The sequence below is a fragment of the Genypterus blacodes genome, unplaced genomic scaffold (genome assembly GCF_046128005.1).
Source record: "Genypterus blacodes isolate CSIRO-AG114 ecotype Tasmania unplaced genomic scaffold, CSIRO-AGI_Gbla_v1 ptg000019l_1, whole genome shotgun sequence".
Taxonomy (NCBI): Eukaryota; Metazoa; Chordata; class Actinopteri; order Ophidiiformes; family Ophidiidae; genus Genypterus; species Genypterus blacodes.
Genome location: NW_027466832.1, coordinates 3,597,036 through 3,615,087, shown reverse-complemented (window position 1 = coordinate 3,615,087; position 18,052 = coordinate 3,597,036). Strand labels below are relative to the sequence as shown.

General features: G+C 41.6%; 3 protein-coding genes across 3 annotated transcripts; 1 reads left to right on the top strand and 2 right to left on the bottom strand.

Annotated features, from left to right (window-relative positions):
• Window positions 1–277: 277 nt before the first annotated feature.
• Window positions 278–2,365, bottom strand: gadd45ab (growth arrest and DNA-damage-inducible, alpha, b). The gene is made up of 4 exons (XM_076141517.1): window positions 2,233–2,365; window positions 1,675–1,776; window positions 1,335–1,542; window positions 278–1,121 (listed from the first exon to the last, which is right to left on the bottom strand). The coding sequence occupies exons 1-4, from the start codon at window positions 2,280–2,282 to the stop codon at window positions 1,008–1,010; spliced, it is 474 nt and encodes a 157-aa protein (XP_075997632.1). The 5' UTR covers window positions 2,283–2,365; the 3' UTR covers window positions 278–1,007.
• A 671-nt stretch (window positions 2,366–3,036) lies between these two features.
• On the top strand, window positions 3,037–13,826 carry sec16b (SEC16 homolog B, endoplasmic reticulum export factor). Its single transcript, XM_076141501.1, has 25 exons — window positions 3,037–3,361; window positions 3,583–3,920; window positions 4,976–5,064; window positions 5,156–5,255; window positions 5,633–5,841; window positions 5,946–6,097; window positions 6,210–6,271; window positions 6,967–7,108; window positions 7,227–7,451; window positions 7,690–7,787; window positions 8,787–8,868; window positions 9,008–9,125; window positions 9,213–9,324; window positions 9,607–9,715; window positions 9,805–9,942; window positions 10,045–10,158; window positions 10,314–10,398; window positions 10,755–10,914; window positions 11,011–11,150; window positions 11,243–11,271; window positions 11,565–11,693; window positions 11,783–11,881; window positions 11,959–12,073; window positions 12,391–12,449; window positions 12,528–13,826. The coding sequence occupies exons 2-24, from the start codon at window positions 3,661–3,663 to the stop codon at window positions 12,405–12,407; spliced, it is 2,784 nt and encodes a 927-aa protein (XP_075997616.1). The 5' UTR covers window positions 3,037–3,361; window positions 3,583–3,660; the 3' UTR covers window positions 12,408–12,449; window positions 12,528–13,826.
• Window positions 13,827–14,551: 725 nt separating this feature from the next.
• On the bottom strand, window positions 14,552–17,408 carry znf648 (zinc finger protein 648). The gene is made up of 2 exons (XM_076141509.1): window positions 17,332–17,408; window positions 14,552–16,761 (listed from the first exon to the last, which is right to left on the bottom strand). Exon 2 carries the CDS (start codon window positions 16,709–16,711, stop codon window positions 15,191–15,193), a length of 1,521 nt encoding a protein of 506 aa, XP_075997624.1. The 5' UTR covers window positions 16,712–16,761; window positions 17,332–17,408; the 3' UTR covers window positions 14,552–15,190.
• Window positions 17,409–18,052: the final 644 nt, after the last annotated feature.

The window sequence follows — 18,052 nt, the reverse complement described above, 5'->3', positions numbered from 1 at the left end:
AATCTTAAACATGTGACATAACCATCCAGAAGGGGTTGCATATTGTAATATATGTAAGCCATAGTTAAGGCGATGTAAATATTACACAATGGCGTCTCTTCAAGTTATGCAAGCTGCAATATGTCTTATATTCAGTCTTTAAGAATAGTTAGTAGACATTACAATCTACCTGCCTGAACATAGCAACACATGTGATCTGCTTGCTGTGGATACAAGAGGATCGTGTTGCCGTCTTCCCACAAACGCACCACACCTGCACTTCCTGGAAATCATTAAGGCCAAATACCTGCTGTTTATAGTTTTATTGCATTGAACTTAAACACATTAACAAGGAAGTATTCGAGGAAACTATGCACAATAAATATTAATTCATTAAATTATTAAGATAACACATGAAACAAGTTTATAGACACATCAATACATTGCATTGCCATTTAAATTAAAAACCTGTGAATTCACTTTCTTTTTGATTTATGAAATTGATAAGTCTTAAGTTAAATAATAATATATGATGATAATAAATTAAATTTGCCATCAGTGAAATGTCTGGATTTGGTCAAATCTTCATGAGGCCTTCTTTCAGCGGAAAGTTCCGACTGGATCTAATCCAGCAGAGTCCAGTTCTTAGTCTTGTCATTAACCCTCTGTGTGTGTGTGTGTGTTCTCCCAGTCCTGTGCTTGCGCTCACCGCCACACGTGCCTGTCTCTTCACATGATTCACTTTCCTGTAAAGGCGACTTTCCCAGCAGAGAACAGCACAGTCATACATTGGAAACCCGGGAACTCAGACTGCTGAGTCACTCTTCCTTGGCCCGGGAGTCAACCCTGACCTGGCAGATCTGTTGGAACGTCTTGCTTACTTCTGTGCTATTTCTGCCCCTCCCATTCTCTCCCATTTTTCTCCTTTTCCTGCGGCCCATCCCCAAGGGATCCGACACAGACATTCACATGGGCCCGCTGGCAGCTATCTCCCCAATTCACGTAACGCATTTACAGTCCAAGCAGCTTCACCGATCGGGCAGGTTAATGACAGGCACCCACTGATCCATACACCGACTGTCTCTGCAGAACCTGTTGACTTTGCTCAGTGCAGGGTCCTTCCTCTGTGACGACTGAGGGTTCTGGAGAAGAGGGGGGAAGTGCGTTGCTATAGTTACTATAATTGTTTTTTGGAAATATGCAAACACAAAGCAAGCACTTGTGCCACAACTTAGCCACAACTAATTTCATGTGCTGATAATATCAAAACAAAACAGCCTCAGTTTAAGCAAACCAAATCATGAGACAATGCACAGCGCTATTATAGTACAGATATATTAAGTATAAACACTTACAGTGATTAGAACACAGTGTAAGTCCATGGGTTCCCCTTCAGCTTTTACTCCACCAAGAATCTCTGCCAGACGCTGCATGTTGCTCACCCGCAGGATGTTGATGTCATTCTCACAGCAGAATGCCTGGATTAAGGTGAAGTGAATCTGGAGAGCCACATCCTCCTCATCGTCTGTGGCCAGCAGACATAACACTACATTGTCTGGATCCCTAGTGACGACAAAAAAGTACGGTTAAGTAACAGAACAGAAAATAGTCACGTGCTCCATATAAACAGGTGTTGTTATCTTGAGCATAGGGTGGAGGATTATTATTATGATTATTGTTACATATTCAACTTACACATTCAGTGACTTTGCTGCCTCATAGACACCAACAGTGATGCAACCCTGAGGCAAGGCAGAGCTCAGCACGTCCTCTAATGCTTTTGCCACCGATTCCATTCTGGGGAGAGTAAAATGTGTTATTCACAGTAGCAAAACAGCAGCACACGTTACGTCAAAGTGTGTAGCCCGATGTTTGCAGAAATGTTATAGAAGTGACCTGGTGATTACATAGGACCCGGACATGATCGGTGCACGATGACACCCGGTCTATTTTAGCTAATGAATATGTCTAATGTATCTACAATGACTTTTGTGACGTAGCTAAAACCACTAACTTCAGAAATCGCCTTTTTGCATTGTGTAAACCGACATTTAACGGCTAAAAACCGGTAAAAACGACTGCAGCATTGGTTAAGAAAAACGTCACAATTATGCAGAATACAACAGTTTAACACTTCACTTGAATGGTTTTACAAGTTAAAGAGTAATTGTTTAAAACAGTGGAAAAAGGCTGACAACTTAGATAAAAATAAATAAAAAATATATAAAGCGCTAATTTGTGTGCACAGCTTACCTTTCTGAAGAATTATCTCCATTAATTTCCTCAAAAGTCATATTGCACATCCAGTAGGCTGGTTCATCAAATATCCAGAGTGAAATTGAACTCCTGTTTCTGTTCCGTGCTCCTCGCTGAATGCCGGTTCTTTCTGTGCCTACAGTAGGACAAAGTCGGTGGTGAACGGGGCTCATTTACATAAGCCACGCCCATTGGTCACGTGGACTGACATGTTTAGTAAGACATTGTTTGTGTGAATGTAGCGACATCCTGTGGCCATAGTGCGCTACAGCTAATCTACTGTGAGGCAATGACAATTCTTTGCATTTACATGTCAATATCTAAAATACTTTCGTTTGTGAGTGCAGTGTTTGGTTAAAATGATGTTAAATTGTAAGCTCATCACACTAAATGAATGGCAGGTGTTTAATTTAATTTAATTCTGTTTACTGTGTTAAATTGGAACTTTTTTTTTTTTTTTACGTATGTTTGCATTTTACAGATTAAAACTATCAACATCCACATTTCCAATAACGTTTATTGATGTCCACTGATGTCAACAAATGACAGTGAAAGTACATAAAACTAAAATATCACCTGGCAGCTCACCATTATCGTTGCACATTGATGGTAGTTTGTTAGTACAGAGGGTTTCCTGATACCTACCAATGAGTACTTGAATAAAAATGATAATAACAATAACACGATACGATAATACGATAACAATAACAATATCCAAATTATATCAAATATGATCAGACATTTAGCTCATAAATAGAGCCCCCTGGTGGCCATTCAATGTAATTTAATAAGGAAATCGGCTCCAGCATCTTCCTTCCAGGCAACGTGGCAAGACTGGGCGCAGAAAGTTTTTTCCTGCTTGTAAGCTAGAATGCAAGAACTCAAACAACTAATCCAATCGAAACGAAACAAATGGGCCTTTTTCAACAACTCTTACAATGATTCGCTCAAAGAATGGAGTGGATTCCTGTCTTCTGCTGGGATTGCGGCTGTCAAACTCTGGGCGTGCTCCTGTGTTTACGCCCCGCTCACTGGCAAACCTCAGGCTGGCCTCTGCGGTCACTATTAACGGAATGGAAAGTCTGGAATAAGATTTAGAGTAACATCTACAGCCTCAAGAGTGTTGGTAAGTTTCGATTGTTCCTGCTTAAGATCGTTGAAGTTGCTGTTGCTCCGCAGTGTTATATACTCCTAGTCCTTGTATTTTGTGAACTTTATCCCCTTGTTATCATGCTGGCTACTCGCCTCCCGTCATGATGTGGCAGTCTTAGATGCACTTTGACTGTGTTTATTATGAGAGCGTTGATTCACCTCAACAACATTTGCTGTGGATTTTACTTTGGATAGTTTCAACTCGGTGCTTCATAGTATGCCCCTCTGCCGGTAAAAGTGGGTTTGGACGCTTGAAACACTGTGTTGCCCATCATGGATCCCAGAGGTCCCCCCTGGTCTGAGCCCGGCCGTCACTCCCACAGAGTCAAAGACAGAGATGAGCATTATAGGTACGGCTATCAGGACAGGGATCAGAGCTACCCACCACTGGACAGGGATCAGAGCTACCCACCACTGGAGACACACTGGCCTGGACCGGATGAGCTCTACAGGACACCCCAATACTCTGTTTACAATACTCAGCAGTATCCTTATGGCTATGGTCCCCCAGAACACCAAAGACCACAGTCCAGGTGAGTGTAATGATGCACACACAGCCTCAGCACAGCCCTGTAATAGCCCCGGGATGAAGTGTTATGGTCTGATTATCTTATTATCCAGAAATATGAGAACTCTGTGTGTATGAGACACTTTTCATGAAGTAGCCTGAGTTGAATCAAGGTCAAAGTAATAACTTGTGATTGATTTCCTATTCTAAATCTACTGTAAATAAACAAAATTATACAAAGGGTGTTTCGAAAAATAACTCACAAGTCACTAAATCATTTTTATTCTTCATGTTTTGTCCTTATATCCATGTTTTATATGTAATTTTTGCACAATACATTTTTCATACAATTTATTGGCACACACAAACAGAAATGATGGACAGATGCAGTATGAATGTAGTACAGGGAGCTTTTAACCTGCAAAGTTAGTATCATTGTTTGCAGTGGTGATTTACAATCGATTGCGATAACAAATGAGACAATACAGAATTGAGAAGCTAAGACCTTAAATAAGAATTTGAGTCAGTTCAGATACGGATTATGCAAAAAGTTACTAGATTTTAATATCAATAATTCATTATCATACATGCTTATGATCATATGTCTTTATTAAACCATTCGCTCTTGTATGAATTGACAGTGTTTTGGGACTCAGAGTTGGTTCACAAGCCTAGAAGGTTCCATTCATTCGTCATGTATAGTGAAGAAGTGTCCCTATTTGGAGCCTGGTGCATGCTGGGCCTTCAGCTGCTTGATAATCTTCCTTAAGTTCACATGAAAAAAAAGGAAATTAGTGAATGCATTGATTTTTTTGGCTGAAAATTGTATTGAAGTCAACAGCTGGCATTACAATGAGTATCCAGTTATGGGAGAGTTTTGGAGATTATTTCATACAGAACAAGTCACAAAAGAGAAAGAAGAGAATGAAAACAATGAAGAGAGTAAGGATTCATATGTGAGGCAAAGTGATAACAAACGCAGCCACAGCCAGCTGAGATACATGTCGAAATCATAAGACAATGTAACCATGGAGACTCCAATGATGATCCCAGGTTTTACAGGATTGCTTTTCTCCTCAGGCACGGTTATGATTATCCACCTCACAGCCACTGGGACTACAGGGAGAACTACAGCAGCTATGACCACGACTATTACAGAGGACATCAAAGTATGGTGATATCATTTCTTATTAGCAGCACACTATGCTCTACGTCCCGGAAATACAATTGGCAATAAACTGTGTTACTTTGATCATTAAGCTGCTGGACAGTGGGGCCCTCAAGACCCCAGATCAGGCTATTACCAGCAAAGAACGCAAACGCAAGAACATCCCGGAAGCTCCTATGCAGAAGAGCACAGGTGAGCATCTGTGAGAGTGGAGCTGTGGATCTGTCACATTCAAATGAAGGCCCACTGCATCACACTCACCAGAAGCCTCTTATTATCTTATTATGACGTTCATCTTTCTATAAGCAACAGCAACACGATATGTTGTCATACTATACATAATATTTATGCTAATCTCCGCATATTTTCACTTATTAATTCCAAACCATTCCAATGTTGCTTCTTTCCTCAATGCAAACTTGAATCACTTGAAATGTGCACGTTTAACAAGTTTAGATGAGAGAAAATACCAAAAATAGTTTGATAAGTTAAGTAGGCAAGCAGCAGAGAATATCATAGTATAGTATATCTACTTCAAATGTCACACATTGTTCTTGTAATGGTTTCAGGTATGACCAACAGAGGAACAGTTCCCACCATTACCTCAATGACTATGATGAGAAACCGTCCAGAGACAACGAAGAAACTTCCTCCTATTACCAAGGGACGTTAGCCAGTTCCAAAAACTCAGGGTTGTCTTCCAGTAGCTACGAACTCAGTCAGTATATTAATGGAGCTGAACAAACCGACGCTGTCCCACAAACCTTATCTGATGGAGGTGAGTGAGGGGTTTTAATTCTTGCAGGTTTGCTTCTTTCAGTGTTTAATCCATTCATGTTTTGCATTTGATGACCGGCGGCTTTTTGCTGTGTTTCCTCTTAGAGTGTGAGCCTGTGCATCAGGTGTCAGCCCCTCTGAAGTACACTGTCTCTCATGCTGTCGTCAGCTTTGGACCGGGAGGGCAGCTGTTAAGGCTCAACACAAGGGCTTCCACTCAACAGAACCTCAGCAAGTTGGAGATCCACAGTCTGGAAGTGAGTGCAGCACAATGACGCATTGGTAACAGTACATTTCTTTGACACCACTGCTGTTTTTGTGAATTGCTGCAGATTTGTGCCAGTTTGACGATCATCATATTTTTTACAGGTTATTCTGGGAGAGACACAGGAACAGCTGGAGATGAGAAACTTCCCCGGCCCTTTAACCAGGTATTACTTTATTATTTTATTATTCTCTATGTCCCGATACTTACATTCTACATTCTGAACTTCAGCTTCAAAATGATTAGTATAAGTGGAAGTATGTTCACTACCATCAAAACTCATTCTACTAACTGAAATTGGATTGCTGCATGTTTGAAACTTGAACTTGAACTTGAAACTTCTTGAAACCAAAAAGTAGGCCAATGGGTGAAGGTCCTTAATGCATTGCGACCTAGCTGCAGGTCCATCACTATGAGTTTCTCAAAATCTATAAAACAAACTCTTCCTTCACATTTGATGGGAACAAAATGTGTTGACCAAACTAAGTAGGTATTCTAGTTTGTTTAAAAAATGGTCACAATATTTTAGGTATCTGACTTTAACTGTTACCTTTGTACCTAAGCCTATATTTAGGTAAATGATGTTATTTCAATTTGGTCATTTTTATCCATCTATTTTAAGTCTAACTGTTTTCAGATTCAGTCCTCCAATCCTGTGTTTGTGTTTTCATTTGAGAAACTTTACCTCCTCATTAATGCAGATGCATCAAACATCAGCTCGGCTTCATCCAAAATGCTCTCAGATCAGATTTAAGATTATAACATTGAATTCTGAACATTTAAATTCTAAATTGTGAGACTGAAGCCTTGTTGTTGTTTTGCTGCTTGCAGTTGATATTGTTTCTCTAAACATTTCTAAAGGGAAGATTTACACAAAGCAGATGCTATTGAGTTTGCCCAGCAGAGGGCAGGCGCCTGCATGAGCGATGATATGAAACTACATGATAAGAGCTCTGCTGCCCTCCTGTGGAATCTACTGATACTGCTGTGCAGACAGAATGGAGTAAGTGGATTATCATGTTTTACATGTACATACATGTAATGGGTTGCGTTGAAAAGAAAATCATCAATTGTTTAAACCTTTTTCTGAAACATTTGTCAACACTTTACCATGGATTCAGCAAATAGTTGGATCCGATATTGCAGAGCTGCTGATTCAGAACGTACGCACAGACGGGTGCGGCGACTCAGCTCCCACACTCATTGACTTTGACGAGGATCAAACTTCTGAAGCACCTCCTCCCAAAGGAGATGACCTGCTCACAGGAAGTGGAACCAGCTCTGGCTCTGAGACACAGCAGGCCCTGAAGAACTACACTCAGCTGCTGCTGGCTGGAAGAAAGAAGGTGAGTCATCATTTCTCTCATCATCTAACCTTAACACTTCCTTCTTAAACAGAAATGACGTTATTTGTAGTTGCATTGTATTCCTAGATGAAGTTACGACTGATTAAACAGCGATGTAATCAGATGATAGTCATCTATTTAGACCAAATTAGTTTAGTTATTTCCTCCGACTAGTTGCCATGAATGACTCCTTCCCTTCTCCTTCACTTCCCTCTCACTCTCCTGTTTCTTTTCCCAGGAGGCTTTGGACTCAGCTATGAGCGGTGGCTTGTGGGGCCACGCACTTTTTCTGGCCAGCAAAATGGACAACAGGTCCTATTCCACTGTACTGAACAGGTGAGACAAGCAAAGTCACCCGAGACATGACAGCTGCAAGAAACCAGTGTTCAACACTTTATAGAAGTGGTAATTTGTGAAGAAATTGTCACTCTAACTAAAGCTTCTTTCTGAAATGCCAGTTATAGCTGGAAGGATATACGGGCAGTATTTCTGCCACATGTATTTCAAGTACACCGTTATTCAAAGTATTACACCTGACTCCATCCAACAAATGCCTCGCCTAGCTGAATAATAACACTTAAACTCTTTAACACTGAAGACTCACTTTATCGTCATCAAATATTGACTTGCTGCAAAGGTTTTACAGATTTGAATGAGGCATCACATTGCTTTAAATCTCAATTCATCAAACAAGTCAACACAGGTGCAAACTTGTTCTCTATTCATCAAATATGACCATCATATTCATCATCATCATCATCATCTCTGTGAGCTGTAAGCTTCGACTTAGGTTTTCCATGTTTGTTTTGCCTTCCAGGTTATTTATAATTGGAGTGTAATCTAATGAGAGCACATTCTGAGACCGTTAACACTTTCTTGAAGAATGCAAATCTGGTTTGGCATGCATCAAGTTAAATTTGATTTGGAATATCTATGTGCACAACTTACTGACCAATCACCTGTTTTTGAAATCCATACAAGAAGGCTGGCACCATCTTATCTGGATGCATTTGCAGTTTCTGCAAACTATTAATCAAGTAACCCAAAACATGTAGAGACTATTTTGGCATCAGCAGACGGTCCTACTGCATGTTTCAGGGTGTCACAAGAGGAATGTCCTGGGGGGTGGGGGGGTGGATGGTTGATTTTGATTTTGTGATTGAATCAAAGGGGGCAGCTGTCAGCACGGCATATTAGTGTTGTGCATGGTGGAAACACCAATTCACTTAAATTGGATGACTTTGTTTAGCTGCAGCAGTTTGCTCTTAGCTTACAATACTGCTTTGCAACTGCTGTTTTGTAAATGGTGCCATGACACAACCACTTTGTGGACAGGTTTACAGGCCAGCTAACAGCCAGCGATCCTCTACAGACTTTGTTCCAGTTGCTATCTGGGAGAATTCCTGCTGTAGCCACGGTACAACAAGTCCCAAACACCAACATCCTAATTATGCTTTCAATTATCATAGCTTCAATTATTGTCCTACTTTTTAACCATCAAGATGTATTCTGTAACTTCTAATTAAATGTCTTTGAATGTGATGTGTTGTGTCCAGTGCTCAGGAAATGAAAAGTGGGGAGACTGGAGACCCCACCTGGCTGTTATGCTCTCCAATGAGACAGAAGATCCTGCTGTGCAACAGAAGGCCATCATCACCATGGGAGACACTCTAGGTACGGATGCACTGACTGACTGACAGGATGTAAGATTGTTGTTGGATGGACATGCAGGCTGATTTCTGTGGCGTGACTCTTCCTCAGCCTCCAGAGGCCTCTTACACGCTGCTCATGTGTGCTACCTGACAGCTGGTGCTTCCTTTGGGGTGTTCACACTGAAGAGAGAGAGACTCGTGCTTCTAGGCAGCAGCCACAGGTGAGACATTTATCTCTCTAATTGGTGTTGAGCTGGTCGTAGTTAATGCTAAATTATGTACGAGACAGTAACTTAATAACAAGAAATCACCCACGGAAAGGTAAGATATAAATACCTCCTTATGCTTGGTGTCATAATATTCACTTCCTCTTCAGTTTGTTATATATATTGCTGTAGTATTGTACTTACTTCTCCCATGTGGTGAACAATTTACACTCTTGCATCATCACAATTTCCCTCCCCTCTTCTCCGCTCTCTCCTCTCCTCTCCTCTCCTATGTAGGCAATCATTCAACCACTTCGCCACAAACTCTGCCATCCATTGCACTGAGTTGTATGAGTACAGCCAGACACTTGGCAGCAGCAAACACTTCTCAATAGCGTCCTTTCAGGTAGCTCAAGATCAACATTCTTCTAGTATTACTGTTCTTGTCATTCTGGTTTACCTCCACCTTAAAGAGAGAGTGTGTTGTCATCACAGGTGTATAGGTTCCTGTATGCAAGTAGACTGCTGGACTGGGGTCTCACATCTCAGGCCTTCCGTTACTGTGAGCTGGTTGGTGAGGCAATCCTCAGACAGAAGGAGCCTTCATTTGTGCTGACTGGAGAGGTCATAAAGGTATTGCACTGACATTCACAATACACATGCTTTCATATTCATACAAGTGCCTACAAATGTTTGCGCCTATATTATGTCAAACACTTGTCTTATTCTCTGCAGCTGGCAGACAGACTGAGACACTCTGAGGGCCAGTTCAGCCAGGCAGGATGTGGGGGTCCCACGCCCGAGCCTGAGTGGCTGAAAGAGCTGCGGCAAAGGCACTGCAGTCCACAGGTAATCATTCCAGAGCATCTTGTGGATGTTAATGCATAATGATAAGGTAGCGTATTGGTCAATAATAACTGGCTGAGATGTGATCTAACTTGGCGAGGCTAAATCCTTCAATGCAGCAGTATAGAGTTTAACTTTAAAACTTTGGTTTTGCTCAGATGAGGCACTGTGATTATGTTGAAACATACCAGTCACCCCTTCAGGGACATACTTTGACTCGTGAAGATAACATAGCCAGCTCAGGTAATTGTAATTCTTTTCATGTCCTCTAATGCCCGATGATGCCCGTTTGCCATCAGAGAGCAGCACTTATGCTTTTGCACTCTTGTACATCTCTGTCTTGTGCTGTTTCCTTTGGCGTCCCCCAGAGTACCGTTTTGGGTCCGCTTTTGTTCGCTGTCTCTCTGCTTTCCCTGCGTAATTTTCTTGCATCGCCACAACATTCAACTCCATTGTTATGCTGATGATACCAAGTTCTACCCCCCGCTAAAACTTGACAAATCAATAAGTATTTCTAACATACAGCAATGTCTTGTCTTTCTGATCATTTATTTATTATTATTCCTCAACAAATCTAAAGAATGTAGCTTTTTCTACAGAATACGAGTTGGGTGACCCAAGGTTAGATGTCCAAAGTCTAGAGAGTGAGCTCCTTATTTACAGAGGGACTGAGGATCAGGAAACCACTTTGCCTCAGGCTGGGGGAAACATTGAGGAAGCAGCGTTGTCGTGGGACAGCAAGGGAGGTCAAGACCGCTGGTATAAACATCTGCATTATACACTTATGCATCACAAAATGAGCAAAGTTAATTGATCAAAATTCTCACTGCACTTTATTCTTGATATTCCTCTTAGGCCTGTTGTTCCAACAGCGGTGTATGCCAATGCACGGTCAACAGTGCCTGGGCGCCCAGACTTAAGCTATTATAATACAAACAGTGCTGAGGTCAGACCTGCTGGGCCTCACTGCCCTTTAAAGGAATCAGCTGCAAATGGTGAGCATCAAGCCCTCATGTCAGTGCTCAAAGATCTATCCTTTTTAGAGCTTATACACACTTGTGACACACTCTTTTTCATGCACCTACAGGGGAGGAGTCTTCATCTGCAATAAACAAAGTGAGAAATGTTTTTCTAACGCAATTCTATGCTCATAAACTGTCAAAGAACCCAAAAGCCACTGATCTCCTGTTTGAAGTCACATGTTACAGTTAAGAGGGTATTTATTTCCAACTGTGCCTTTGCCCGTGTAGGAAAAGGTAGAGTGATGATTGACATGGACAAAGGAGGCATTAGTAGTTTTGCATTTGAACTTAAATAAGAAATGAATAGAATAGACTACCTGCCACAATATTACACTGGATTTCTTTCTTTCTTTCTCTTTGTCTCTACCTTTTTTGTGTTTACCTTAGGAGATGGTTGGTCAGATGCCGATGGTTGATTTTGGTCAGCAATGGCAAATATATCAGACATCCTCACAAGGTTCGGCTGTAGACAGCGGGTGTGAGGTGTCACAGCCGACTGGCCTCACTGTAGAACAGGTGGGTGGAGCTGATGTCACACTGACACCTGTTTGATGACAGTAGCATAACTTTTCCTACGTCTCAATGTCTCTCCTCTTCTGTGTTAGTCACAGGGCACCAATGCCGGCTGGTTTAGAGGATGGTTCAAGACAAAACCCAAACACAGCCAGCAGGGGAATGTAGCACAAAGCAGCTCATCTCAGACAGTAAGTCAATGTAAACCATTCAGAGAGATTCTAATATACTCTACTGTGTGTGATAGAAGGTATAATTATTCTCTCAGGAGCTCTCACCTCCTACCAGCTTCTGCTCTCCTCCCCCACCTCCTACTGGCTCTCCTTCCATGTATCCACCTCAGCAGTCTACAGTTGGAATCAATCCCTTCTCAAGGAAAGCTGGTGAGTTGAGTGAAAACCAATCACCACTGCCATGTGAGAGGTTTTAGTTCTGCAAGTCCCAAATATAGTATGTTGCCAGGTTTTCTTGAGTTACTTACCTGTCTATTCATAATGCCATCCCCTTTAAAGGAACTTAACCTCTTCCTTGCTAAAGAGGTGCAGCTTGCTGTGACATTTTCCATCTGCAAAAAAGTAGCAGCCAAAATCTAATCATGGGTTTTAGCTATTTATATTCACAGCACACTGATTGATACAAATTATGTTTTTGACGTCCAACCAAAAACACGTGTTTGCCCTCTGCGCTGTCTTCTGCATAGGCCAGCATCTGGGATAGACACATTATCAACACAATCAACACAATGTGTCCGTATTACAGGTAAAATGGCTTTCACATTCAGTATCTGTATTCATATGAAAGGTCGGGCAGGAATGATTTGTAAATCTATTCTGTCAGTTGCAGGATCACTGACACGCCTGAACAGTGTATATCCTGTATGTGTTATCATGCATGCTTCACCTAAGCTTGGAAGGAAACCATGGAGCCTCACGCCATTTTCCAAAGCTCCATCACCCACATGTCTTTTTTTAGGACACCCTATCAACCTCCCGCTGCTTGCCTGGTACGTTGCGTGCCAGCTATAGAAATACACTTGCTGGAATGGCAGAGTAACTCATATTGCAAGGATTAAAACCGTCCAGGTGTATTTCATGCTCACACCACTAAATTAATGGCCGTGAGAAATGTACACCACTGTCCCAATATGTAAGAAGGCATTTGAGTTCATCTATACTAACGCCTGCATTACTGCAAGCTTTAATGCAATTGAAATGATTTGGAGTAGCTGTGCAACTGTGACCACCTGATGTTACACCAATTATGCCATCAGACATAACACACACGTCATAAATGAAGCCAGAACTGGAACGTGAGCCCGCGCTGTGGTCATTTATCACCCTCGTGGGAAGCCAGCCTGCCGAATGTAGTAAGCAAATCTGCTGGTTTGATGCGAGGATGGGAATTTATAGCACAAATATGGGCAAGACCTTACTATTCATGCCATTTGTTAGGTTCAGGTGTTCACCATGTGGATATGAACCAACAAAAGGGTTCTTAAGGGAAATGTAAAAAGCATTATTGGTGATTAACAGATATTCATTCAGATACAGGTAACAAATTGTTAAAAGAATCAAATGAATGATCAGTAATGTATAACTGTCAATCAGTAGTGTGTCTCCCTAAACAGCACCTTTGCTTAGGTTGAAAGTAAAAGTATGGAACTGGGTCTCCAGCCAATGAGAATGCTTGACCCCAGGTCGTATAGCTACAAAGATGTAAGTAAATGAGTAAAAAAGGAAAATGAAACCTCAGTTGGTGACTAGAAATGCAAACTGAAAAAGATATCTGTCTGGTATCAACTGGTACAACTTTGATTTGTAATTTATTGATTCATAAACCTCCTTCGTCTTATCTTAACTTGTGCTTCTATTGTGCATTTCAAATGATAATTATTGATTTGCTTCATATACCTTTCCAAGACACCAAATACAAACTTGTTAATGAAATGTAAGAGTGTGTTTGGCCCCTGTCGCAGCAGATCATATCATATGTTGGAAGGGGGGAGGGGACCACAAGGGACAGACCTCTGCCTGATAAACAGCAAGCACATAAACCCCACACATCATATTTGCAATGCCTTCATCTGAGAAATGCTTTATTAACAGCGCCGTCATTATATTTAAAGACAAATCTATGCCGAGGCTTTGTCACAAAAGGTAATGAAAACAATGTACACTTATAGTCTGCATGTAAGAACAATCTCACAAGTGTGTAATGTTCCTTGTGCAAATGTGTAAACATGTAAACATAATTAGATCTAAATGATTTTTTTTTTACTGTGTTCTTATGTATATGTGTTGTGGTGTGTATGTATTTTGTACTCCTGTACCAGTATGTCAAATGTATTCATTACCAGTCTATTTTTAACATTTTGTCATTTATTTTAAAGTATTGAATCCTAAGTCTTAACAGCGGTATTCACAACATACCACTTTGATTAAGTTAAATAAAGTAAATACATGTATTAAGATGACTACGTCTCCACAAAAAATAGCCAGGATTCCAAATGGAGCTTCTGTTTTGCACTTGAGCTGCATGCGTAGCAGGTGCGGTCTCCTTTTACGATTACTCTGCAGGGCCCCGGTCTGACTGGGACACACTGGTCGTAAATCCAGCAGACACTTACAAGCTCAGACACAAGTGTATCCAAACACTCGTAAATGGTTATGCTCAAAATCATTAGATGAATCTTCTGTTTTTGTCAATACTTATCTTGGAAAGCTCTCCATTCCAAATGAGCCTTACTTTTAGTCAAAAGCTATTTTTCACAAAAAGCCTTATTAGTGAAAGCAAAGAATGTGACAGGATATTTACTTTATGCAAAGAAGAATGTTTATTTTATTTTATACTTATCACAAAAACTGAAATACTACAGGTTTACAATGTTGGTTCCCGTATATCCACCATGCTGAAGGTTATGGTTCTTTTCATGTTTCTAACATAAAAACATGCTTGTCGTGTTTGGCAATTTGATCAAAAGAAACATAAAGTGACTAAAGATTACTAGCTAAAGTAATGCTATGCTGTAGTGCCAAAAACAAGCTTGAGGGATTCCTAGATCCAAGTTCTTGATTGGCTGATGGCCATGTTAGTGGTGCCACCATCATCAAGGATATTTAATCTGCTGCTACTTGTGATTGCACAGGTGGGGGAATTCGGCTCGTCATACTGAAAAACTCGACACTGCTGGCAAAACCAACACCCAAGTGGATACTGACCTAAATAGAATCAGTATGAGTAAAACTGTGCATCTAAGGGTAACATTAGCACTACCAAGGGTAGGCAGGGTGAAGGACACCTCATAATGCACATATAGAACATGCTCATAAATGCATACTTTAAATATATGAAATGAAATACTCTATGACTTTGAATGGCTTTGAATTTGGAATTCAGAATCTGGAACTCACTCAATCCAAATTAAAATGCACACTTGGATTTCATACATTGAGAAAACAATATAAAGTGATTGAAAGGACACTTTGTGTGCTGAAACAGCTTCAGGTGGTTTCGTCCTTGTGGCTCAGCATGTGCTGTGCCAGCTTTGCCGCACACTGGAACGATTTGTCACACTCCACACACACAAAGATCCTTCCAGCACAGGTTTGCTCCTGGTGATGCTTCAGTGTGTCTGAGTGGCTGAAGTTCTTGCTGCAGCCTGTGCAGTTGAGGGGTTTCTCCTTGCTGTGAACAAACTGGTGACGAACCAGACGGGACGCCATTGCAAAGGCCACGCCGCACTCCGCGCACTTATGGGGTCGCTCCCCACTGTGAATGGCCTCGTGCTCGCTCAGATTGGAGGACTTGGTGAAACACTTGGAGCACACGGAGCAGACATATGGACGCACACCTTTGTGGATCTTCTGGTGCTCAGCCATACGACTGGCCAGAGCGAATGTCTTTCCACAGTCTGGACAAGAGAAAGGTCTTTCTCCCAGGTGCTTGCGTTCATGGCGCTTCAGGGAGAGCGGCCTGTTAAAGGTCTTGTCGCAGTGTGTGCATGGAAACGGCTTATCATTGGTGTGCATGTTCCGCTCGTGCTTACGCAGGTCAGAAGAGCGGATGAAATCTTTCCCACAAGTGTCACAGATGTAGGGCTTTTCACCTGTGTGTGTGCGGATATGTTTGCGGTAATCTGACGACCATATATAGGTCTTGGCACAGAAGGGGCAGTGGTATGGTCTCTCACCGGTATGCAGACGCTTGTGCTGCTGCAGCGTGCCCTGATGAGAGTAAGCCTTGCCGCATATATCACATATATGTGGCTTGAGTCCAGTATGAGTTTGTAAGTGGCTCTGTAGGTTGCAATACTTTTTGAAAGCCCAGTGGCAGTGGGTGCATTTGTAAGGGCGATGCGTCGTGTCGACCCCTTCACTACGCTTTTTCATCGCAGTGAAAAATCTAGGGTCCTTTCCATCATCAGAGGCATGTTGCAAGAGCACATCTTTATCAGGAGGATGAGTTGTAGTCGTCTCCACACTCTTATTTATATCTTCATCTGGAGAACTCTCTGCAGCAGTTGGCTCTTTCACCTTGGACGCTCTCTCCCTGGCTGATTTGCCTCTTTGTACATTACGGCTCTTGAGGTATTCGGTGCATGCATTACCATTGCTTTGCTCTTCAGATTCATATAGTGTATTATCCTCAGCGTACTCAATAGATGATTCTGGGCTGCTGGGAACTTTGTCATCCAATTCAGTTTCTTCTCCTGAGGAAAGTCCGGCATACTTCTCCACAAGACTCCAGTTTGGTGTTTGGGGGTTAAGATAGATGAGCCCAGTCTCACTACTCTCTGAAAATGAGTTGATACCCAGACACATATTGTCAAATGAAGAGTCCCTGTTGGCATTCTGAGTGTTAATGAAGATATGGTCGTCGGTTAGTGAGTGACTGACACAGTGCTTATCTTGACATTTCTTTCTTTTGCAAAGATTTTGTTTAACACCCATCCTGTCACAACTCCACGGAGACACTGAATCAGCCATGGTCACTTTGATGGGGATGCATGAGATCATCTGCATCTCCAGCTGTTTGTGGGTTTTCAGACACTGTGTTGTTCCTTTAAAAAGATCTGGGAAGTACAACACAAATCTTATTAGAATCATGGGAGGAAATTGTATTTATTATTATTCCGTGGCTACGTATATATAATACGTGGCTAAAAATACAATAGATATAATAATAATTCGTCATGTGACTTCAGCGAGACAACCGCTAAAATGCTTGTGCAAATGACAAAACAACCCTAAACAAATAAGTAAACAAACTACACAAGTAAACAAATCATGAACGAATCATTCAGTAGCAAATTTCAATTATAACAAACTAGTTTCCCAGAACATAAACTGTAAAACAGGCGGAACATAGACACCTGTACACTAGATGGTGCAATTTAGAGACAGATTGAGAAGAAATGATTTACAAAACGGAAAACAATCAGTCAATCAACAATCAAAAGTATACTTTTAATTGTAAAAAATTCATTCTTATAGTTTTAGAATCGTTTTGGAAGAACACCTCTGCACTGGCACTGACTTATATTATTGCTTGCACCCGGTTAATAATTTCCCGAATGTGACTATCTAGTAATGGCCTCTGTGCGGCTTCTCTGTCACGCATGTTTCCGGCTGGAAGTACTCACCCGGCGCTCTGCCTCATCCCGGGCCGAGTGCGCGCTGCGGCGGGGAGCGGGGAGCGGGGAGACGTCCGCGGGGAGCGGGGCTGAGGGCGCTGACGGGCGGGGTTTGGCAGCAGCCGGTTCTCTGTGTCAGCATCTATCCTGCAGATCAGCAACGCCACTGATAGCTTCACGCCAGCTCGGTTTACAGACACATTGCTTCACCCAACACGGGAGTACATAAAGACTGCTGAATGACTTAGAGACCCTCCCAAAGATGACTCGAAAGTTCCATTTCTTGCTGGCGTGAGTCGTCACTGTACGCTTAAAATATCTTGAAATGGAAACTTCATTCAATTGCCATGAGAACTTCTTACTATAACTTCTTAACTGAATTTGAACATTACAAAACTTTAAGAAAGGTTTCAGAAATAACATTGGTGCAATTATACAACATCTTCACCATACATTCCCTCGTGTTTTGAAATATAGAATAACCTTTTAGTAATTGTCAATAACCAGAACGGTAGAGATCGGCATAATCCGGATTTACTTTTTACTGCTTTTCGGAAATGTGCTGCTTTACCCGTTTTGACCACCAGGTGACATAGATAGATAGATTGCCAAGGAATTATTAAGTATATAATGATATTTTAATTATGATAACGTTATGTCTTGATGATGTGTGATCATGGCTGCCCTTCGTCTTTCTGGTTTGGGTACACAACATCATGGAGTGCAGATG